This window comes from Chelon labrosus (genome assembly GCF_963514085.1).
Source record: "Chelon labrosus genome assembly, chromosome: 3".
Classification (NCBI taxonomy): Eukaryota; Metazoa; Chordata; class Actinopteri; order Mugiliformes; family Mugilidae; genus Chelon; species Chelon labrosus.
Window position 1 is genome coordinate 5876104 of NC_140339.1, and position 24182 is coordinate 5900285.

General features: G+C 42.5%; 2 protein-coding genes across 4 annotated transcripts; both read left to right on the forward strand.

Moving 5' to 3' along the window:
* The first annotated feature begins 436 nt into the window (after window positions 1–436).
* On the forward strand, window positions 437–10634 carry LOC311485952 (F-box/LRR-repeat protein 3-like). 2 transcript variants are annotated; one of them, XM_084541690.1, is made up of 6 exons: window positions 437–718; window positions 3241–3451; window positions 4242–4406; window positions 4512–4634; window positions 5105–5276; window positions 5440–10634. In XM_084541690.1, the coding sequence occupies exons 2-6, from the start codon at window positions 3242–3244 to the stop codon at window positions 6078–6080; spliced, it is 1311 nt and encodes a 436-aa protein (XP_084397816.1). In that variant the 5' UTR covers window positions 437–718; window position 3241; the 3' UTR covers window positions 6081–10634. The 2 variants fall into 2 exon arrangements, with proteins under 2 accessions (XP_084397816.1, XP_084397817.1); XM_084541691.1 differs by lacking the exon at window positions 437–718 and adding an exon at window positions 1170–1859.
* A 5809-nt stretch (window positions 10635–16443) lies between these two features.
* Window positions 16444–24090, forward strand: LOC311485408 (LIM and senescent cell antigen-like-containing domain protein 1). 2 transcript variants are annotated; one of them, XM_084540795.1, is made up of 10 exons: window positions 16444–16626; window positions 17618–17774; window positions 17917–17983; window positions 18526–18646; window positions 18848–18997; window positions 19110–19260; window positions 20416–20508; window positions 20695–20743; window positions 20856–20931; window positions 22416–22811. In XM_084540795.1, exons 1-10 carry the CDS (start codon window positions 16598–16600, stop codon window positions 22552–22554), a joined length of 1032 nt encoding a protein of 343 aa, XP_084396921.1. In that variant the 5' UTR covers window positions 16444–16597; the 3' UTR covers window positions 22555–22811. The 2 variants fall into 2 exon arrangements, with proteins under 2 accessions (XP_084396921.1, XP_084396920.1); XM_084540794.1 differs by lacking the exon at window positions 22416–22811 and adding an exon at window positions 22859–24090 and having other exon boundaries at window positions 16447–16626.
* Window positions 24091–24182: the final 92 nt, after the last annotated feature.

Below are 24182 nucleotides of genomic sequence, written 5' to 3' on the forward strand. Positions count from 1 at the left end.
GTTGAACTCTGAGCAGTCACAGAGTGTCAGACCATCCACATGAACATTAAACAATAACTCTGCACTGTTGTATATACTCACTGTACAATAATCCTGGTTTGGTGTATATATTATCTTATAGTTTATGTGTACAGATTCAGATTTATTTGTATTTTTATCTTATTTTATTTTATTTTATTTCACTTATTTAAGCTGCTTTTGTACCAGAGAGAAAAGTTGTCGGAGTCAAATTCCTTGTATGTGTACATACTTGGCCATTAAAGCTGATTCTGATTCTGATTCAGTGTTGTTTACTTCTCCTGTCAGTGGTTTTAATGTTGTGGCTGATCCGGCTTTGAGAATGAGTCAAACGACGCCCCCTGTCGGCGGCTCGCTGTAACTGCAGGCCGCCGGTCAAGCCCCACACACTGACTGACTGTGCTCTGCTCCACTTCACACAACAACACAAACGCCATCTTTAGCTGACAAGCAAAGTACCCGACGCAGAGTTGCTCAGCGAAACTAGGTCAGACGCTCGGAAACCCCAAAGCACTTCTTCTGAAAACCTCGCTCCGCGTCCTTCCAGTCGGTGTCAGCGAAACCTCCCGACACACCGTGCCGTCGTATGGTCCAATGTGTTTGATCGGTCGTCCAGCTCGAACGCAGTTTTCTTGTGTCGGTCCCGGTTGACGTTGAGTGGTCGTCTTCTAACAAAACAACCCACGGAGGTGAAATACAGGTGAGAGGAGCATGGGTTCAAAAAAAATAAATAAAAAATGCTGATACAGAGACGAATTGTCTACTAATATATATTTATTTGTTAATCTTAACTTTATATTATCCGACTCTTTCTTAGCTAACTAGTTAGCAAGGTGTAACGGTCAGTTGGGCTAAGCTAACTCTTCATTAATGTTGCTGCAAACTGTGTTAAATGTCGCAAACATCGCGAGATTAATGTTTTTATAAAAAAAAATGTGCATTCAAAGTAAGCAGGAGTTAACTTTTTAGCTTCTAAGTTGTACTCCACAGTGATTAGCGGTGTCGGTTGGAGCAAAGGGAGGCGTGTCCTTCCATGTTCAGTGTTTTTATTTTCAGGAGAGCACAGGAAACACTGAGGAAATGACATATGAGGCTACTGAGCCACGATTTATCACTGAAGTGAAGCCTGGAGTAAACACCGAGAATCTGCTTGATAAGCAATTCACTGTTGAAACAGGAACCTTTTAATTGTGGCTAAAGGTCAACAAGCAGACAAGGACACACGTGTGGATGAGCCATAACATTTAAACCACCAATACTCATAATGTCATTCATGTGGGATTTCACTTTTAACGTACCACCACCTGAAGATTATTGCAGACCAATCTCACCCCTTGCTTCCTATGTGATGTAAAAGTAAACATGATGCCGCCATGGTCCAGTTCTGATGTGCCCCATTGTAGGTTGTATCAGCCGTAGACAAGGGGTCCGCGTGAACACCCCGACTGGTCTGACACCTTTCTGTCGGAACCAGCGTTAACTTTTTCAGCAATTTGAGCTACAGTAGCTTTGTTTGCGTGCAGAAATGACACAGATATAATAAATAATAGACATATTTCACATATTAGGAGTGCTCGTTGTGGAGCCTGACAGCAGCAGGAAGGAAAGACCTTCTGCATCTTTCCTTCACACGTCGAGGGTGAAGCAGTCTCGTCACTGAAGCTGCTCCTCAGTCCCGTCAGGTCACCTCGCAGGGGGGCCGGGACTCATTGTCCAGCATGGAGGACAGTTTAGCCAGAACTCTCCTGTCGCCCACCTCCCTCGCTGAGTCCAAGGGGGCAGGACAGAGATCGGGAAATACTTCACTAAAGATGAAGCCCGTGCTATTGTGACATAAATGTGTAAGTCAGACCTGAAATACAACAAGTACCACTCATCTGAAGAGGCAAAAAGCCAGTTAACAACTGCACCAAACGCCCTGTGGTGACAGAGAGAAGGAGGCTGCACATCAACAACTTGCTGGTGGATTTCACAGACCTTTAGGTGGAGTACACGACCCAACTATCCCATCTTGCGACGCGTTGTGGAGTTCTATTAAACGCTACCGATGGTGCTGCATGTTTTTATACAGGCTATACATATCTGCAATGCACAGCATGTAGCACACGAGCTGTCTGCTCTCAGCATATGCATTTAGGTCAGGAATATAGATTTCATTGTTGCAGAGCGTTGCTCTCTACTGTGGTTTTTCTTTAGGAAGTCACGAGCGACTAGCCGGTGTTGTGGCTTGACTTGATAAGCACTTGGAGGCCTAGAACACCTCACGAGAGCTGCAGTGCTCCGATCCAGTCGTCTAAAGCCATCGAGATTTGCGTCTTCTTGTCAAAGGCCCGTTTTTCTTGATGAAGCGTTCACTTGCTGCCTAATTTATCCCACCCACGTACAGGTGCCACGATGACGAGATAAGCCGCGTTATTCGCTTGACTGGTAATGCTATGGCCGATCTGTCTTTATTGTTGTCATATCGCCCAACCCAGCTCGTCGTTCTTGTTGCGTTCTCATATCACTTATTTACACAACGCAGAAGCACGTTCAGGATCACTTTGTTGCCTCAGGACTAGACTAATCAGACCCCGCTGTGATTCTGTGTTTGGAGAAGAACTCTTGTAACACTGCTACTGGGTCTGAGGACCAGTTTGCGTCCACGGAGGAGATATCAGATATTGAGTTAACAATTAAACATGTCAGTGTGGCTGTTTCAGACTTCGCTGTAGAGGAAAACACAGATTAATGTGTATATTTGATGACAAATTGTGTATCAGTACACAAATATCATGAAATAGACAGGTGCTTCACACTGTTTTCTGTAAAGAGTAGATTTTTAAGAGGCAATCATGTCGTGCTAAGAAAATTTAACGAGGGTTAATTTTAAGAATCAGTCTTCTTCTTTTTTTTTTTTTTTTTTTTAACGGTATCATAAATGTGTGGAAATTCCTGCTATGCTCGCGCGTCATATTACTGCGAAAAGAATTCATTTTATGGCTTTCAATATCGCAAAGGAATAAAATGGATCCATCAATAATTAATGTTAAACGATAATGAAAATATTTGCAGCTCTGAAAAACGGGTGTACCGAGCCACGAGGCACAGACTGCAGCCTTGTTAATAATAAGATGAATGGGATGAACGGTTCACGTCGCCAAAACGTGTCAGGTAATTAAGAGTGAGCGCACTCAGCCCTGCCATCTGGATTTAGTCTGCTCCTTCTTTCTGTGTGCCCAGGATGAAACGAGGTCTCCAAGGGAATGAGCAGGAGGATGGAGGTGGCACCAGCGGCGGGTGTCAGAAGACTCTTAAACGGTCCCGCAAGCAGAGGAGGGAGAGAGATTCGGAGGAGGAGGAGGAGGGAGCCCACTGGGAGTGTCTGCCGCAGGAGTTACTGCTCCATATCTTCCAGTACCTGCCTCTGCTGGATAGAGCTTATGCCTCTCAGGTACCAGTAATGTGGCGTTTGTTGCTATATTTGATGTGTGATATTTGCCAGGAAGCAGAATTACTGCGGTGTTTAGCACAATGCTGCAAAAAAGCTTGTGGTGCCATATATGGCAATGAATAAAAACTTGATTTTTAGTTTGCATTTTGATGTTTATGAGGATTGTGAGCATTAAAATCCATAGCTGGGTGCATATTTGGCTGCAAATGCCTAAAACAGAAATATTTGCGCAAAAACCTGAACCTAAATTCTCTCAAAATCACAAAAATGATAAACGCAGCAGAGCAAACTCACTTTAATTAGAAAAAACTGATGGAAACATGCGTCGTATGTGTTTACCTTGTGTTTCTGTTTACACTCGAGAGACGTATTAAGTTTATTTTGCGCTTTGTTACTTCATTTTCTCAGCTGACAGACGTAATGACGCGCCTCTCCTCCTGGACTTTTCCACAAAGGAGGACAAAAATCATCCCAACGTGTTGTTAATCCATCTGTCTCCTTTAGTTTGCAGATGACTGCACCAGATTGGCTTCAGTACGCTCACACCTGGTGTTTTCCTGTATAACAAGTCTCGACATTCATTCACGCCGTTGACGTTTGTGCCAGCGAAGGCCACTAAGCTTAAATAATGCTGTTTTCTCTTCTTTTTTGTGCGTCTCATTTCGCTAGCTTGTGTGAGGGATTTGGAAAGGCGTTCTCGGACCATTCAGATTCACTTTCCGTTTTAGGCTAAAAAAAAAAATAAAATAAATGGAAACATCTTAGGTTAACGTGGTTGTTTTGACTGCAGGTGTGCCGGGGATGGAACCAGGCTTTTCACATGCCAGAGCTGTGGCGGTGCTTCGAGTTTGAGTTGAACCAGCCAGCCAGCTCCTACCTGAAGGCCACACACCCAGACCTCATCAAGCAGATTATCAAAAGGCATTCCAACCACCTGCAGTATGTCAGCTTCAAGGTACGAAGGGGTGGACATGTTTGCTGTCAGGATGTGTGTAGTGAAGTGGATTTTTGTCCACCGTAATATGCCGCTTATTCATTTATTTATATATTGTTTGCTCAGGTGGACAGCAGCAGAGAGTCTGCGGAAGCGGCGTGCGACATCCTGTCTCAGCTGGTGAACTGCTCCTTGAAAACTTTGGGGCTCATCTCCACGGCCAGGCCCAGCTTCATGGAGCTGCCCAAGGTGAGCCTCAGCAAGATAATTATTTCTGTTCATCTTTATCCAAAAACAAAGCTTAGGTCTAGGAGAGATGCTTTGAAACACAAGTTTTAAATTAATAATTGACAAGGAGAGTCTTCTCAGATCTCAGACTTGCACCTGTTGCACACTCCAGGATATTACTTATATTTTTTGCCAGATGAGGGATGAGGTGAATGCGCCTCCTTACGTGATCGCACAGAGAAATTGATGCGGGGAGTTGAGCTGAGTTGTGGTTCGTCTGACGGAAAGCTCTGTCAGTTAACACCTCTGAGTCGTCGGCTTAAGATTTTGCACTCAACCGTTGTCTTCCGTGACGGTTAATCGTGACGAAGTAGCTGCACATGTTCAGACGCATATATACATGGATTTAAATACAGTAGCTTGCAATGTCTGGTCTTGTTAGTAATAAATCTTCAGGTCTAACACATTTCCTAAACGTCTGATTTCAACAGTCTCACTTCATCTCGGCACTGACGGTGGTTTTTGTCAACTCCAAATCCCTGTCCTCCCTCAAGATTGATGACACCCCCGTAGATGATCCGTCTCTCAAAGTCCTGGTGGCCAATAACAGTGACACGCTCAAGCTGCTGAAAATGAGCAGCTGCCCACATGTTTCACCTGCAGGTATTGACAAATAGAACACATGGCGATAATAAGAGTTTGATTGATCGGGAACATCGGTTCTCCCCCTTTGCACCGTTTTCATAAATCACTCTTTCTAAAATGTGGCATTATAGAAGTTTATCTACGCAGGCGGTGCAGATGTCCTGATTTTCTTTCTTCCCAGGCATCCTGTGCGTGGCCGATCAGTGCCACGGCCTGAGAGAACTGGCTCTGAACTACCATCTGCTGAGTGATGAGCTCCTCATCGCCCTCTCCTCGGAGAAACACGTCCACCTCGAGCACCTTCGCATCGACGTGGTTAGCGAGAATCCCGGGCAGCAGTTCCACACCATCAAGAAGAGCAGCTGGGACGCCATGGTGCGCCACTCCCCTAAGTTTAATCTGGTCATGTACTTCTTCCTCTACGAGGACGAGTTCGGGCCCTTCTTCCGCGACGAAATCCCCGTCACGCATTTATACTTCGGCCGCTCCGTCAGCAAAGACGTGCTGGGCCGCGTCGGGCTCAACTGCCCGCGTCTGGTGGAGCTGGTGGTGTGCGCCAACGGGCTGCGGCCGCTGGACGAAGAGCTGATCCGCATCGCCCAGCGCTGCACGCAGCTGTCCGCCATCGGCTTGGGAGAGTGCGAAGTGTCTTGCAGCGCCTTCGTGGAGTTTGTCAAGATGTGCGGGGACAGACTGACGCAGCTATCCATCATGGAGGAAGTCCTGGTTCCGGACCACCGTTACGGGCTGGATGATATCCACTGGGAGGTGTCAAAGCATCTGGGTCGCGTCTGGTTCCCAGACATGATGCCGACCTGGTAGAGAAGGTGTATGGGTTTGTCCCGTGTTCCCTTTGAGTTTTGATCTAACAAAACACAATATTTGTTTTTACTAATGATTTTACCATGATGGTCCATGTGTTTAATTGATATATTTATATTTATATCTTACTAGTTTATCTTGTTTGACCCTGCAGACTTGTTATATTTAGTGCTTCAGGAGTATTTAGGTGTGATTCAGTGGGAGAGTCTGGAATGAATGAGAAATTCAGGTCTATGTTTCAGGTACACATGTTAGTACCACATATATGTTACATGCAGATAAATCAATATACATTTTGCCTTATAGTGAGCAGTCAATCAATGCGTACTATCCTTCTAATGGGAATTAGAAACTTTACAGCAACAGGTGTGATTTCACTTAACCGGATTAACGTACACACTAAATGCACAACGTCTTTGAAGTCCGGCAGTGTTAGGAAATTTGTTTGTCTTTGTGCGGCGGTAGAGATGGGTATAATCACCATTATAAGCTAACAAGTTTGCTGATATTCAGTTAAAATCTCTTACAACCGAAGTAATAACAAAGTACGGCTGTACAAAAATAAGAAACGTCGTAAAGGCTCGTTGTGAGGCTTCTTGTGCGCTCAGCTGCCAGATTATTACGTTCAGTAATGGAAATGAATGCGTTCGGATATAACTGCTCTAAACCTTAGCTTCAGGACGGTTACGGTGTTCAGCGCTTGCTTAAAGAAGTTGTTGAAACACTTTTGTATTTAGTTCAGTCCAGTTCAACAGCATCACAAACTACATCCTCCGAAATGATCGTACCTTTAAACGACGACCTTTCTGATGCTGTTTGGACACAAACTGTTGATTTAGTGCAGGACCGTTATATCAGAAAGCATTCATTTTAACTAGCGTACCTAACGAACTGACAGCTGAGTGGTTGATCATGTGATTGCGGTCAGGTAAGCATATGGATTCTGTGGAGAACACGTACACCGATCAGGCATAACATTACGACCACCTTCCTAATACTGTGTAGGTCTCCCTTGTGCCTTCGAAACAGTTGTGACTCATCAGAGAATGGACATGGGCCTTCTGAGGGTGTCCTGTGATGTCCTGGCAATAGGATGTTGTTAGTGGGGGGGCCTTTGAGGGGAGGGGGGGCCTCTGTGGATCATCCCACAGATACTTGATCAGTTTGGGATCTAGTGAATCTAGAGGCCAGGTCAACACCTTGTGCTGTTCTTCATGTTTTTTTTAGTTGTTCCTAAAGCGTTTTCATGTCTGTGCCTGTGTCCTATGGGGTGGGGGTGCCTGGTCTGGTCTAGGTGGGTGCTACATGTCTAAGTAACATCCACACCAATGAATGCTAGGTCTAAAAGTTTCCCAGCAGAACATTGAACTGTCACAAGATGTTGTGTCAAAGTTATTCACTTCTCCTGACTGTCAGTGGTTTTAATGTTGTGGCTGATCGGTGTACGTTCTTCGGGTCCATGCGTCATCTGCTCCTGCCGTGCGACACCGTCTCACCTCTCAATGCCTTCGAATGAGTCTCTAACTGCGTCACTGCGTCTCATTCAGATGAATGAAACGGTCTCTTTCTTTGTCCTCGGTTTGATGAGGACAAGGCTAAAGACAGTTTCGTCTTCTCTAAGGATCGTTACATGTGAAGGCAGCAATCTTAATGATGATTTTAGTCTGTATATACTGTATAGATATATATATATAAATATAAATATAGATAGATATATATATATGACTGATGTTTTAACATATTTTTATGTGTAATGTACAATAGTTGTGTTTCCACATTATCTAAACAGTAAATGTTATATTTAAAAAGAAATGGGAGGTAGAAATTCTAATATTGGTCATCGTATAATTTGTACGTTTTAACGAATCCTTTCGACGCACTTTGACTCTAATGAAGAACCCAAGTTTAGCGAGATGAGCTCCAGTGGCTACGTTTACACGGATAACCCAACTGAAATCACACTGATCAGAGATTCCAATTTAACTCTTTACACGGACGATAAATAAAACGATCCAACCAGATAAAGGTGTTAACATGCCCCAAAGTGCTTCAACCTGACTTTGAGTGTTGAATCAGAAATCAGAAATACAACCGTAGAAGAAGAATTTTCCCTAAATGTATTTAATAGAAGAAGATCACCAAGAAAAAGCTAGAATGACACTCGACTACCTCCATGTTTCTGTCCCTCTTGGAAGCTCACATGATGTTTACCCTAGCTGGGGCAAACACACAAAGACAGAATGGATCTATTCCACCTAAAGCAAAACAGTTGGATCAGTCGTTTACATGATTATAAGCAACTAATACTTTCTTTTTGAATGGATCATCGGAGCTGAATTTCTGAATTGAGGCAGGGTCAGCGTGTTCCAATTGAGGCCATTTTCTTGTGACTGGGATATTCTGATTTATTGTGATTAAATAGTGTCCATGTAAAACACAGCAAATGTCAGCGGGGAACAAAATTAACAGATTTTTACAGCCGGACGATTGTCAAGTTTTCGCCGTCGTCCGTAAATCTGTCCGTTCTGCGAGTCACTGTTCGCAGTCAACTAGTTTTTTAAGTAAAGAGTTGTTTAATTATTGTCTGTTGACAAAAGAAAACCACGCCGGGAAGCCAACCTTCCCTCACTACGATGATAGTTCACCTAAGAAATGCTGACTGTTAGAAGCAGCAGAGTTATTGACGCCATCAACATAACTGATTATATGCAACAAGTTTTTCCCGTTGCATGTAAACACACGTGTAATGCAACATATAAAAAGTGTGAAACTCATGATCTTAATGAGGGACTCGTGCAGCCCTGCAGACGGGACGGTGTGTGTGTGGCCACTGAATGTTGATGTAAATGAATGTTTGCCTGAGTGTGTAAGCGTGTAATCATTTATTTTTTTTATTTTTTTTGCGTTTCACTTTAATTTCGAGTGAAACGGTAGCTGGAAAGAGGGACGTCTTAAAGGTTGGACTAAGTGAGGATGTTGACTTGCTTGAAAGATGACACCTCTGGGCTGTGCAATGAGACCTGTATATTGTTATTTTCTGTTAAAACGGTAGAGTTGCTTTGCAAGCTTGACATTTATGTGTGTATTGTTTGCTGATGTTAATTGAAAAAAAAGAAAAAGAAAACACTACGTCACATAAGTATTCTTCTGCCCTGTAATAGGGACTGTCTTAAGTTTCCTTTACTGACGTACAGTACATTTTACTATGTATTTAAAAAAAAATGTCATCTGCTGGTTAATATTAACTGCGTTTGTATCCAGTGCTTAAACATGATTATTGTGATATCTAAGGAATAGGGCTGCAGTTTCTTGATAGAGAGTGCAGTGTGGTGTTTTTCTATGTTGGTCTAGTAAAGCTGCATTGTACTGAGATGTATTGGAAGTTAATCATTTGTACTTTTCCCAAAGATATGTAATATTTGAGTGAAATTCATAGTCACATTAAAATGCCTGTTTGAAAAAGTATCGTCTTTAAACGCTCTGTCTGTTCTTAGACGCTACCAAGTTGAGAAAGTAGCTTTAAAGGGGAATTACTGTTTTTTTTTACAGCCTGGACCTTATTTCTGGCATAAAATAATACGTTTACTCACCTATATAACTTTGGTGTCATTTGGAGTCGTTCGGGCGATATTTAGATCCGCTTATATCCATATAGTGGGAGTGACTGGGGCACCGAAACGCAGCCTCTAAATAATGCATTATCTGCCGCGAAACTCGTTCATTTCACCAATATTTTGTTATGATATGCTAGTGCTATTCCCCGTTGAGTCCGCAGTTACCTGTTATGTATTCGCGGACGTGCAGCAGTTTGTTGTTCTTTGAACGAGTTTCGCGGCAGATAATGCGTTATTTAGAGGCTGCGTTTCGGTGCCCCAGTCACTCCCACTATATGGATATACATGGATCTAAATATCGTCCGAATGACTCCAAATTATACAAAAGTTATATGGGTGAGTGAATGATCGTATTTTGTGCCAGAAATAAGGTCCAGGTTGTAAAAAAAAATGGTACTTCCCTTTAATTAGATAGATAGACTGATGCACACATACAAAGATCACTCCAAAGCAATACACATAATAGTCCGAGAGGTCACAAAGGAACCCAGGGTAACGTCTAAGCAATTAAAAGCCTCTCTCACATTGGCTAATGTTAACGTTCATAAATCCACCTTCAGGAGAACACTAAACAACCACGGCGTTCATGATTGAGTGGCAAGGACCAAGACACTAATCTCCAAAAAGAACATTTTCTGCTTTTTTTCTAAACATCACGTGGACAAGTCAGAAGACTACTGGGAAAATGTTTCGTGGGCAGATGAGACCAGAGTAGAATAGCTTGGTTTAAATAAGAGGCGTCATGTTTGGAGATTAAACAACACTGCATTCCAGCATCAGAACCTCATCCCGTCTGTGAAGCACGGGGGTGGTAATGTCCTTGTTTGGGCCTGTTTTGCGGCATCTGGGCGACGACGGCTTGTCGTCACAGATGGAGCAATGAATTCTGAATTAAACCACCTAAGTCTAAAAGAAAATGTCAGGGCATCTGTTCATGCGGTGAAGAGAAACTGCGTCACGCAGCAAAACAACGAGCCCAAGTCGTTCTACAACAGAATGGTTAACGATGAACAAAATTAATGTTCTGGAACGTCAAAGTCAAAGTCCCGACCTTAATCCAACAGAAATGTTGTGGGAGGACCTGAAGCAAGCTGTTCATGAAAGAAAAATCCTCCCAACATCTCAGAACTGAATCGGTTTTGTTCTGAGGAAAAAATTCCTCCGTGCCGCTGTAGAAGACAGATCAGCGGTTACCGAAAATATTTAGTTGCTGTTGTTGCTGCACAAGGGGGTCATAGCAGATACTGAAAACAAGGGTTCACTTACTTTTGCACCTCACAGACATGCAGAAATGATTTTCTTGAATAAACAAATACATTATATTCGTGTTTCATTTCTTTCATTGGGTTTTCCTGACGTTATGAGTCACCTTCATGCACAAAATGTAGAAAATGCTCAGGGGTTGAAATACTTTTGATGAAGCGGCACACTGCTGCCCATAAAGTTGGAATAATTTTGTTTTTAGACACATACTAGACGCTTTTTGTTACGCTTGTTTTAATTCATCATAAACTGAACATTATTGTGCTTTGACAAAGAGGTATAATATAATTTTAGGTTGCCGATGCCGTTCATTCCTAGAAATTGTTAAACAAAAATAACAGAAACTTTTATATTCTTCATTATTCTCCGTGATGCTTTTATAACCCTATTCTGAACTCTTGTTTTTTATCCTCTGTCTTCTGAAATGTCTCTGTTGGATAAATAGTGATCTATCTCATTATAATATCACCGTGTAAAACACTTTACTGCATTAGGTTAGGCTTCAAAACGTCCCTGTGAGGAAATCGGTTAGAAAAGGAATAGACTGTATCACAATACGAGTTTATTTATACAGCACTTACCTCCAAGGCCTGTGCTTCCCGAGCAGGTAAATAAACAACAATAAACACGGGAGGACATAAAAGCCGACGCAAGCAGAAGAGGACGCGTTCAAGTGATAGCTCCATTAAGAGAAATCAGATAAAAGACATAACTTGGGGTGCCGTCTCCTGTTACAACCACAGCTAATTAAATTTTCAGGTCTTAGGATTTAAAAGGACAATAAGCGGTGAGAGGAAATTTGCTCGTAGCGGAGAAAGTCGGTCAGATTTCTGGCGTCTTTTAAAATCCACGGATTATGAAGTTTTATGAAGATAGCCACCGTCTATCCACATTTATGTCTTAATTTTGTGTGTGGTCGTTTATTAGCTAGTGTGCTTATTTGGATGATGTGTTGTTTGGACCATCACAACCAAAAGGCAAGAGTGAAAGGTGTGAAAAGATGTTTGTCTTCCACTGATACTGCAGTATTTAAGTTTAATTTATATCTTTCTAGGATTTACACAGATCAGGAATAACATTATGACCACCTACAGAAGAAGTAAGACCAGGCACCCCCCACCCCATAGCAGTGACACCCCTTGATGGCAGCAGCCATCCCCAGCAGGATGCAGCCTGACACAGACACACACACAAAAACAAAAACATGAAGAACAGCTCAAGGTGTTGACCTGGCCTCCAAATTCACTAGATCCCAAACTGATTAAGTCTCTGTGGGATGATCCACAGAGGCCCCCTCCCCTCAAAGACCCCCACTAACAACATCCTGTTGATCAGACACCACAGGACACCCTCAGAAGCCCCATGTCCATTCTCTGCTGAGTCACAACTGTTTTGGAGCCACAAGGGAGACCTACACAATATAAGAAGAAGGTGGTCATAATGTTATGCCTGATTGGAGTACAGAGTCCACAACAATCAGGCTGTAACAGTGACTTGATGTGTAACTCCAAACAGAGCCCAGTTCCTGTTGTAGAAGCAGAAAGCTGATGATGTTATGGTTCCCCGGACACTCCCGTTAGAGGAGGGACTGATGCCAGCTGCCAGCCCAGGCGAGCACTAGTGTCAAAATCTGTTTCCTGGTCGGGATATGTTCCCCAGATGGTCCGCCCCCGAAAGAGCAAAGCTTGCACCGCAGAGGTGGCAAGGGAAACCAAGAAGCCCCAGACTGTAGCTGTAGTGTAATAGTTTTGTGGAAGAGAAATGGATTATGAAAATGACCCTGAATTAACTAAACCTGCTTTGTTGCAGATCTTTGAGGGTTTTTTTTACACAATCAGTGACTGAAATCATCAAATCTATCATGTCTGGAGATATTTCATATATTTAAATGTGACTGTAAATATATATTTTTATGCTTTGATTTGGGATTTCAAGAAGGTCCAGGCCCCAACCTGCAGCCTGTAACCATCAACGGGAAGTGTGTAGGGGTGGTTCAGACCTATAAGTACCTGGGTCTACATCTGGATCACAAACTGGACTGGTTGGCTAACATAGACTCAGTATACAAAAAAGATCAGCGTCGTCTCTATTTCCTCAGGAGGCTAAGGTCGTTTAACATCTGCCAGAAGCTGCTGGACATGTTCTACTATACTACACTATATTACCAAAAGTATTCGCTCACCCATTCAAATGATCAGAATCAGGTGTTCTAATCACTTGGCCTGGCCCCAGGTGTATAAATTCAAGCACTCAGGCATGCAGACTGTGAAACAAGACATTTGTGAAAGAATGGGCCGCTCTCAGGAGCTCAGTGAATTCCAGCGTGGAACTGTCATAGGATGCCACTTGTGCAACAAATCCAGTCGTGAAATTTCCTCGCTCCTAAATATTCCACAGTCAACTGTCAGCTCTATTATAACAAAATGGAAGCGTTTGGGAAAAACAGCAACTCAGCCACGAAGTGGTAGGCCACGTAAAGTGACGGAGAGGGGTCAGCGGATGCTGAAGCGCATAGTGCAAAGAGGTCGCCGACTTTCTGCACAGTCAATTGCTACAGAGCTACAAACTTCATGTGACCTTCAGATTAGCCCAAGTACAGTACGCAGAGAGCTTCATGGAATGGGTTTCCATGGCCGAGCAGCTGCAGCCAAGCCACACATCACCAAGTGCAATGCAAGGCGTCGGATGCAATGGTGTAAAGCACGCCGCCACTGGCCTCTAGAGCAGTGGAGACGCGTTCTCTGGAGTGATGAATCACGCTTTTCCATCTGGCAATCTGATGGACGAGTCTGGGTTTGGAGGTTGCCAGGAGAACGGTACATTTCAGATTGCATTGTGCCAACTGTGAAATTTGGTGGAGGAGGAATTATGGTATGGGGTTGTTTTTCAGGAGCTGGGCTTGGCCCCTTAGTTCCAGTGAAAGGAACATTGAATGCTTCAGGATACCAAAACATTTTGGACAATTCCATGCTCCCAACCTTGTGGGAACAGTTTGGAGCGGGCCCCTTCCTCTTCCAACATGACTGTGCACCAGTGCACAAAGCAAGGTCCATAAAGACGTGGATGACAGAGTCTGGTGTGGATGAACTTGACTGGCCTGCACAGAGTCCTGACCTGAACCCGATAGAACACCTTTGGGATGAATTAGAGCGGAGACTGAGAGCCAGGCCTTCTCGACCAACATCAGTGTGTGACCTCACCAATGCTCTTTTGGAAGAATGGTCAAAAATTCCTATAAACACTCTCCTCAACCTTGTGGACAGTCTTCCCAGAAGAGTTGAAGCTGTAATAGCTGCAAAAGGTGGACCGACATCATATTGAATTCTATGAGTTAGGAATGGGATGGCACTTCAGTTCATAGAATGAGTAAAGGCAGGTGAGCGAATACTTTTGGTAATATAGTGTATCATTGCCAGTTGCCCTCTTCTACGCTGTGGTGTGCTGGAGAGGCAGCATTAAGAAGAAGAAGGACACCCTGACGTCCCTGACATCAGTGGCAGATGCAAGGACCTTGAACAAACTCCGGTCCATCATGAACAATGTCCACCACCCTCTACAGGACACCATAGTCAGACTGAGAAGCTCGTTCAGTGACAGGCTGCTGTCTCTGTCCTGCTCCACGGACAGGATGAGGACCTATTTTATAAAATGAACATCTAATAGTTTCACAGTGGGACATGTTATGATAGTTTGCGCCACTCGTTTAACCTCAACAGAAGGAGGAGCAAACAGTCAACCTTATATAAGTGGTTGACAGACATCTTCCAGCTACTTCTATCATAAAACATCACAACAACATCACAGCTATTCGATCGACAACATCTGCAGCTCCCAAAGTCGCTTTCTTCCATTCAGATGGTGTGTGTTTATCCTTTGGACCTTCTGGTCCTGCAAGAAAACAGAAAACCGGTGTTTGTTCTTGAACTCAGTGAACTTGAACCACTGCATCAAGAACATTCATACCAGCGCAGCAAATGCAGAAATGGCACAACAAGGAAAATAAAAATCAACATGTACAGTGAATATCTGTCTCGCACTGGAGATTTTTGTCACAGACTGACACTAACTACCAGTTATGTCACCAAGAAAGAAACTTTGCTGTTCTCAGTAGTACTCAGATCAAATGAATTCACTGCAGTAATATTCACAACGAACGTTTCTTCTTCCTCACAAATGTGAAACCCGACACTTCCCTCTGAATAACAGCTAAAGATACAGAACCTGACGGATGTAATGCTTTCAACTCAGTCGTTGGCGGTCCTCCCTGCAGAGATCTGAAAACTCCTTCGGATATTGAATTTTCTCTGAGTGCATCCGCTGAAGTTTTGTCGACATTTTTGTATTTTCATTAGAGGTTTGTGCTCTAAATGATTTGTAGATGAGAGATGAGGTGCTGTGACGCTTCATTTACAGTCTCAGACAGCAAAGATGATTTTTTTTTGTAGTTGTTTTTTGTGGGGGACCACCAGGTGTCAGCCTCCTCCTCCCGAGGCTTCCTGTGCTTTCAGCACAAATGGAAAGAAAGGCTCCATCCACCCTTTCGCCGCAGACTGGCACATGACGAGGCAACGACTGGCCTTTAGTGCATTATTTCTATACGAGTAGCCATGGCAACTGCGTGGCATTGGCCTACCTTCTGTTGTGACTTTGGCGGGGAGAGGAACACTTCGCTGTTCTCCGCGTGAGAGCTCTGAGTCATGTTCATGACAAAATGTTCTGTGGACGCAGAGCAATTATCTGTCCCACTTTGCCGCAGCAGAACAAACAGTGCGGGCGTCTCTGAAGGGTGGAAAACGCCTCACAGGCTGAGGGTTCTGCTGCAGGCTTGCAGAATGACTCGAGCGGCCACCTTTTCAAGATCCTGTCATGGATATCAGCCAGATCGCAGCAGTAATGAAAGTGGACCAGATCAAATTACATTAGATTAGATTAGATTCAACTCCGTTTTCTTTGCACATGTTTAAATACAAGGCAAGGAAATGCAGTTAGCGTCTAACCAGAAGTGCAGAGGCGGCAAGAGCAGAGTATGTGCATATGTACAGATATACATATGGATTTAAATTAAACAAAAACAGACAGTGTTCAAGGTAGAATTAATTTTTCCCCTCTTTCTGGGTGCAGTTACAAAGCATTACAAAAGCTAAATTCAAAGCATAGAAATTATATTTAAAGTATAAAACATCTCTCTACAAAGCAGAAACAACAATATTTGAACGTGGATTTGGTAATTTAAATTACTGATTGTGTTAAAAACAACTCAACAAAGTGGATTTGGGTCATTCAGTCTTATTTTCATAGTCCACAACATTTTCTACAAAACAATACAACGCAGAAACAACGCTAACAGTGTTATTTGGTGCTTTATGGTTTCCGTGGACGAGCTTTGCCCTTTGCTTCGAACGCGCGTCCACGTGTTGTTTTCGTGGGGGCGCGCGCCAACGGGGAACGAATCCCGACGGGGACGCAGACTCTGACACAAGACGTGGCCGACTGTGTGTGTGTGTGTGTGCTGCTCCTCTGCTGCTGAGAGAGGAGGGGACGACAGCGGCAGCGCCACACGGGTCCTGCTATCCCCTGGAAACTTCGGCAACTCCGAGGAACTGTTGTTATTTATTTGTCAGTTTGTGGTACTGATAAGTGATGCTGGGGGTGGCAGGAATGACGGGCAGGTAAGAGCATTACACTCAGCGGCAGCACACATAAACCACCGTTAACTTCAGATGAGGTTAAGTGGTCCCAGCTAGCTTTGGAGCTAGCTAAAGCTAACGCCAACGTAGCTAACCTCTGGGGTATAGTCAGCTAGAATAGATGCCTACGTTTGTTTTAAAGCACTGGCAAAACGTTATTATTAGTAAATACTTTGTTCCAAGACCCCAGTCTAAAGTTTCAGTTAAAATTACGTTAGTATTCTCCTCCTTTAATGGAGCTAATTAGATGGATAGCATGCTAGCTGGTTAGCCGTTTAGCGGTTAGTCCTGTTCCCCTTTGAGTGCTAAAGTTATCCTTTAATTTTTTTATTAGACAATTACATTTAAAGTAATTTTAATGAATTAAAATGCACAATATTAATGATTAATTTTAAGTTAAATTAGTTTAAAAGTAATGGGTGGTCTCCAAACACTCAGCTAAAAACTAACTTTAAGTTTGTTTGGATTAGCTGCAGTTATTTAAATCAAATTTCCCAACATTTTATTTAAGAAAATAGTCTGTCTAGGGTTAGTCTTAAATGTAATTGGTCAAAAAACAAAGAGCGTTTCACATGTTGGCAAATGTGTGACTGTATATATGTTTAAAATCAGCATTTGTTGTTGTCAGTAAATGAGCAGTTAGGGCATAAATAAAATAAGGGTGTATATTTTAATATGTGGGGGAGAAACTGCAGTCCCAGCCACACCTCAGTACCCCTATTCCTTTACCAAATTAGGCTGTGACTATGCAGTGTTATTGAGTTCACATATTATTGCCATTCTCCACCATGACAGCTGCTGAAATAAGCTCAGCAGTTAATGTAGGGGTTATGTGAGAAATGATAAACACTGGTCCAGCCTTGCATTACAGCTGTTTGTCAGCCCTGCATGTCAAGGAGCTATGGAGGGGGGTGAGGGTGAGGAGGGGGGGGGACTAATGAACTAATATGTATTTTAATATCTCATGCAACAGCATCGCTAATGCCCTGGCCAATGCCGCCTGTGAGCGATGCAAGAGCGGCTTTGCTGCGACTGAGAAGATCGTCAACAGCAACGGGGAGCTGTACCACGAGCAGTGTTTCGTCTGCGCCCAGTGTTTCCAGCAGTTTCCAGAGGGACTCTTCTACGAGGTGGCGCTCTCACTTCGCTTTATTTAATTTCACACTCCATCATAATGAGGAGCGAATCTCCGCGCGCCGCATGTGTGCTGCGGGTGATTTGTGTGTCGCACATGTTTGTATAAGTAATGTTTTGAATCCTTCTCTTTTGCAGTTTGAAGGAAGAAAGTATTGTGAACATGACTTCCAGATGCTGTTTGCTCCCTGTTGTCACCAGTGTGGTGAGTGTTGTTTGCTTCGACTTTTCTTCCAAGCTCAAAAATGAACTGGAGCGACGTGGAAAAATAACACGTTGGCAACATTTCCGCGTCACCGTCTGCTCTGGATTTATGTGGCAGACCTTTCACAAACTTCTCTATGTTTTGCAGCAGTGTACACCAAAGCATTCAGCCTTCACCATGCCTTCCTGTTTGCAACACTCCTCGTTTAGATCCAAGTTTATCCTCGCTGGACTCTTAGTCTATTTATACTTTTATTTAGAGCTTCCCACTTGTTTTTAGGTCACCCAAGGTGGCTTTCAGTGCGTCTTGTTTGCATCCCCCAGGCGTAATTTAAATATTGCTTCAACTGTGTCAACGGAGAGACAGACAACATTTAATTTAATGGATGATTAAAATGTATTGGTCTTGCTTTAAGTGTCACCCAGTGCTCATTAGGAACTCCTTTATGGTGATTGAAAAAAATGGCAGCTAAAATAGTCCCCACGAACACTGGAGAAGTCAAACTTGACTCGGACTGATCTCTCTCTTATGATGTCTCTCAGGGGAGTTCATTATCGGTCGTGTCATTAAGGCCATGAACAATAGTTGGCACCCCGACTGCTTCTGCTGCGACATTTGCAAGGCTGTACTCGCAGATGTGGGTTTTGTCAAAAACGCTGGCAGGTGAGTGTTCCATCTTATTACAGTCTTAATATAACAAGAGTGACAGCCTATAAAACAGGCGGTTACATGCGTCAAGCCCCTGACTTTTGCAAAAAAAGTGTGGTATTTGAGCCGCTAGGAACGATGGTGTCAAAACATTTATTTCTGGATGAAGAATCTGTCTTGACGCCCTTATATTTTGCTCTCCGCCCCTCACCTCAGGCACCTGTGTCGCCCGTGCCATAATAGAGAGAAAGCCCGTGGCCTGGGCAAATATATCTGCCAGAAGTGCCATGCCATCATTGAGGAGCAGCCACTGATCTTTAAGAATGACCCCTATCACCCAGACCACTTCAACTGCAGCAACTGCGGGTCAGTTTTACCACTCCTCCCAAAACATCCCATTAGCTACAGAATATATTTAACATCCAAATATAAATGATCTGTATCAGTGCCTGAGCTTTTAACTGTTTTATGTCCCCAGGAAAGAGTTGACGGCTGAAGCCAGGGAACTGAAAGGAGAGCTCTACTGCTTGCCCTGCCACGACAAGATGGGTGTACCAATCTGTGGTGCCTGCAGGAGACCGATCGAGGGGCGTGTAGTCAACGCCATGGGCAAGCAGTGGCATGTGGAGGTTTGTGAATAAGAATTAGGCTATTTGTCAATGCAGTGTTACATTTGTGCATTTTTGTTACATATTGCTGCTTTCAAGCGCTAGATTGCCTCCGGAGTTGGCTCCTCGTAAAGAAAGCCAAAGCCTTCAGGGGTTTTTACTTTGTTCGTGTCACGGTGTTTTTGTTTAGAAACACGTAACCATAGAATAATTTCTATTTTTCTGTAATCTAAAACCAAAGACCGCTCAAGTGTAACTTGTAATGACCTCTGCATTTGTTAATTTTCTTCTGAGAGAGCCACAAGGCCTCATTAAACACAAAAACTAATGACAAATTATCATATCTCATCTATCTTATCTCTAATATTTCATATTGTAAGCTGAATTACAGGGAGAATACTTCAAACAGGCGACTGACAGGGTAATTATAGCAGACAAACGTCATGCTGACCACCTTTCAAAGTACATATATGTAATACAGCCTTTGCAAAAAAGCTGAAAAATAAAATAAATAAATAAAATCTTTAATGAATTTCTCATTTAGTTTCCATTACATGCATACAAGGAAAAAGATTAATTTGTTAAATAAACCAATGTGGGACCAAAATGCTGTAAATTAGCTCATTTAAGTCAGTAGAGACATGTTAGCACTTTTGAAAAGATTATTTCTCCCGAGGCTGAGCGCAGCGCATCAAATTGTGTGTTCATTTGTCTGGAGGCTGGTGAGTTATGTACTCCTCAAAAAAAAAACCTCAAGACTATCAACCGTGTGTCGCAGTCAATTTAATGCTAAATATGGTAATTAGCTGAAATTAATTTAGCATCTAATCGCTGCAGGAATTCGCCTGGCAAGACGCTGAAATATAGAGCTGTTTAAAAAAAAAAAAAAACACCCTGGGCACATCACCAGAGGATCATTTCCTCATAATACTGGAGGCCAAACGTGATTTATAAACTCAAAGGATTGCTATAATGCATATTTCTCTAGTCTGTTACTGTTATAACATGTAAATATATTAATTCTTATGTAATATTCATGTTTCTGACAATCATAAAATAAATCTGCAGGCTCTCTGTGTGTCTTGGCAGCTTCTACATTACATGCACATAGGGTTTCTTTTATTTATTTTTTTTTGAGGTGCCCTTTCCCTCAGCAGCATTTGTTTTTGTTTACAGCATTTTGTGTGTGCCAAGTGTGAGAAGCCTTTCCTGGGTCATCGCCATTATGAGAGGAAAGGTTTGGCTTACTGCGAGACTCATTATAACCAGGTAAGAAAAACAAAAAAAACCCACAGCCAATTAAAATATTAATTTTAGAGGACGTGACAGTCATCACAATATTAGTAGGGACTCAGAAAATGTCACAGCATTAATAAACCCATATTCCTTTATCGAATAATATAATGTGCGTTTGCCGGATAAACACCTAATCTCCTTGTTTCCCCTGTTATCAAGCTCTTTGGTGATGTGTGTTATCACTGCAACCGTGTGATTGAAGGCGACGGTGAGTATCGGTGTGATTAAGCATGTAATCGGTACGGCGTTTTCAGAGAGTATTCTCTGAAGGTACAGCGTTTAAATGTTTACGATTTGCTTATCTCCTGTGATTTCCTCAGTTGTGTCTGCTCTCAACAAGGCCTGGTGTGTCACCTGTTTCTCGTGCTCCACCTGCAACACAAAGCTGACTCTCAAGTAAGTGGTGCCGCCCCGAGTATAGCGTCTTTTACTAACAATGTACAAGTGAGGGCTGGGCAATAAAACCAATTAATTAGGACTTTTTTGTTTTAGAACAATATGAAAAATACCAAAATCACCTTATTCCTTCTCCCAATGCCGACTAGTTCTCTGTAGTGACAAGCTGGAGTAATACTACACTGATAGGGACATGTTCTGTGTGAAATTAAAAGCTTATTAAGATTAAAAATAGTTGCATGACTGAAACAAAGCATGCGGTTGAAAGGGGGGGGGGGGGGGGAAACTCGCATACATTTTGCAGTATCACCTAATATGACAAGACAGGATGCCAATGGAAAGAAACTACAGAAACTGGAGAAAGCAAATCTCTGGACCAGTAGAAGCATGCAGGCTGACATGAGCCTGTGACTGTTATTCTCTTATGTTATTCTCGTGTAATTTTCCTGCTCAGCAGCGGTGCTTTATTATACAGGAAGAATATTGACTTAAAGTGAGTGCATGGCTACTTAAACACACGCTGTGGTGAAAGCAAGCGTACTAGAGATAATAGAGTTATTAACAGAGATGTCCCAATGCAGTTTTTTGCCGCGCGATCTGATACAAATCGTTTAATATCTGAGCTTAAATGAACAAAATGTCCTTGCTCTGGAGATTCATAAAGACTTTTCTTAAACTTACTTATATTCCCCTTGATCACACATGCACCATGCGACTGGAATAGCACTTTAACGCTGTTAAAGCTAACGTAACAAGGAGAGGGTAGCTCGTACCTGGGCTCCAGCAGCAAACCTGTGTTGTGGTCATCCAACAGCGTAAACTCCATAATCCTCTCTGGAATATTTTTCTCTTGATGCTGCTTCCAGGAAACCTTTTAAACGTAACCTTCAGTGTTTGTTGTTGTTTCGGTGCAACCTTTGCCCGAGTGTACTCACTATATTCCTTTTATTTATGGTGCCATTATACATCCTACTATGACCTTACATTGTATAATTTACAAATTTCTGTCTTCCACGCAGCAGACATGTTTACTCATGTGTTTTTGGGTCATCTTCTTCTTAGATTTTTGGCAGCTTTAACGCTACCCAACCACCATAAAAACAGAAGAAGAAGTTGCCTTCTTCGTTTCTTTTTGGCACCTTTGCCAGTTGGCAGTTTCGTTCTATGGCAGACTTAAAAGAAATAACAACAAAAGGTTGGGCTTAGCTGAAGCCCGATACCATCCAGTCATATATAGACGGAAAAACATTGATCAAAAGCGTGACTTGCCCGTTTTATTTTTTGGCTATATTACCCAGCCTTATGTACAAGACTATCAGCGAATGCCTGTCCTCTTCAGTTTTCTCTAAAATTCTTCTCGTCTTAACACTTGTCTGTGTGTATTCCACCCCTTCCCTTCCTGTCTGTTTTCCTTCTCCCCCCTTTTTTCCCCCCTCCAATTTCTCTTCTTATATGCTTCACTTGCTACGTCTATGGTAACCCAGAGATAAGTTTGTTGAAATTGACCTGAGGCCAGTGTGCAAGCACTGCTATGAGCGTATGCCCGAGGAGCTGAAACGGCGCTTGGCCCGACGTGAGCGAGATGCCAAAGACCGCAAGAAAAAACCTGCCGTCTGTTTGTAGAGTTATTATTCTTTACAACTCACCACTCCATCGGTTGGTTGGTGCTTCCTCCGCCTTCCTCTTCTTCTGTGGTGTTGCTTGTTCATTTATTCGTGGCATGCCATTGTGTCTTATCTATTTTCTAAGCTATAACCAATGCCGTGCTGATGTGTACAGCATATTTGCCTCAGCTAAGGATTAGATTCATTATCATTTATCTGCTGATTGATTTTGGGTATAAAAATGAAAAGCCCAAAGCATGTAAAGGTGGTGAGTTCAGACTCAGATTTCAGTGTTTTTTATTCCTCGTTTTCCTCTTCTGCAGGAACAAGTTTGTTGAGTTTGACATGAAGCCTGTTTGTAAAAAGTGCTATGAGAAGTTTCCTCTTGAGCTCAAGAAAAGACTGAAGAAGCTGGCAGAGTCGTTGGGACGGAAGTGAGGCGCCTCAGGCTGAGCAACCTTGGAAGTGTTCCTATTGTGTCTGCGATTGGTAAAAAAAAATATATCCAGAGAAACCGCTGCATAAGAACATAACGGCTTGGCATTTATACGTCAATACTTAAAATATGAATGTGGGATCCATTTAAAAAACCTAAATATATATACCACTGTGTTGTTGTCATACGCTGAAACTCTTGGCAGATTTTTTTTTTTTTTTTACTGTTTTATGTGCAAATAATATTTTTTTTTAATACATTCCTAAATTTTATTAGTTCTCTCTGATTTGAGAAATATGTCGTTTGAGTGCCTTGAATACCTGAACTGTGTGTATTAATATGCAAATACGTGTTGAAATATAACTTTCACACACTTACGCCTTCAGTAAATCCTAATTAGACGAGAGTATCTACTGCAAGTCGAATGTTTTCACTTTAATCTCATACCTCAGCATCAATAATCATGTTTTAAGCAACCACTGTGTTCTTTAGCATATTATAACGGTGCCTCTTCTTGCTAACATGGTACCTCCTGTTAATCAGCCTGGACAGGATAAGGAAAAATCTAGGTGAGCTACACCTGGACCCCGATTTGGGAAAATATGTGATGTTAGAGGGTGCTACTGTGTTTAAAAATGACTTAAAAATCCTCGTCTTACCTTTTCTTGTGAAGTAATCTGTTGGTGGAAAGATGTTCTGTCTGCTTTGTGTGTGTGTGTGTGAACAGCAGTGTAACGTTAATCCTCGTCCATGTGAATGCCTGGGGTTTGTTCGTTTGTCTGATAATTTTAGGCCAACTTTCTGAGGAGAACAGTTCAAAGGAATCCAGACAAAATGAATCTTCATGTGATTATTTAGCATGGGGGCGCTTTGGTGTTGAAAAGACAGCTAATGAGTCAGCACTGTGCTATTTGTAAACTGGCAAATGTATTTAGAAGAAAGATGAGAAGTGGCACGCTCAAATTGCATTTGCTCGGATGATCGTTTTTTTTTATTATTTAACATTTTTTCCATGCACGTTTCATTTGTTAGAGTTTACATTTTGCTGAAATGCATCAAGTGTGGACATCTGCTGCCCATGTACACGATGACTGATCAATAAAGTATTCCTTAACGCATCACAGTGATTTTCAATTCACATTTTTTAAAAACAAACCTTGCTAATGCCTGTTCAGACCATGCAAGGATGCACTCCCAACTATTACATTAAT

Bases quoted from the DNA above. Each gene is read 5' to 3' on its own strand.
- LOC311485952 (XM_084541690.1), top strand. From the start codon at position 3,242: ATGAAACGAGGTCTCCAAGGGAATGAGCAGGAGGATGGAGGTGGCACC. The intron at 3,452-4,241 runs GTACCAGTAATG...TTTTGACTGCAG, and splicing joins ATAGAGCTTATGCCTCTCAG to GTGTGCCGGGGATGGAACCA. The intron at 5,277-5,439 runs GTATTGACAAAT...CTTTCTTCCCAG, and splicing joins CCCACATGTTTCACCTGCAG to GCATCCTGTGCGTGGCCGAT.
- LOC311485408 (XM_084540795.1), top strand. From the start codon at position 16,598: ATGCTGGGGGTGGCAGGAATGACGGGCAG. The intron at 18,998-19,109 runs GTCAGTTTTACC...TTATGTCCCCAG, and splicing joins TTCAACTGCAGCAACTGCGG to GAAAGAGTTGACGGCTGAAG. The intron at 20,744-20,855 runs GTGAGTATCGGT...TGATTTCCTCAG, and splicing joins CCGTGTGATTGAAGGCGACG to TTGTGTCTGCTCTCAACAAG.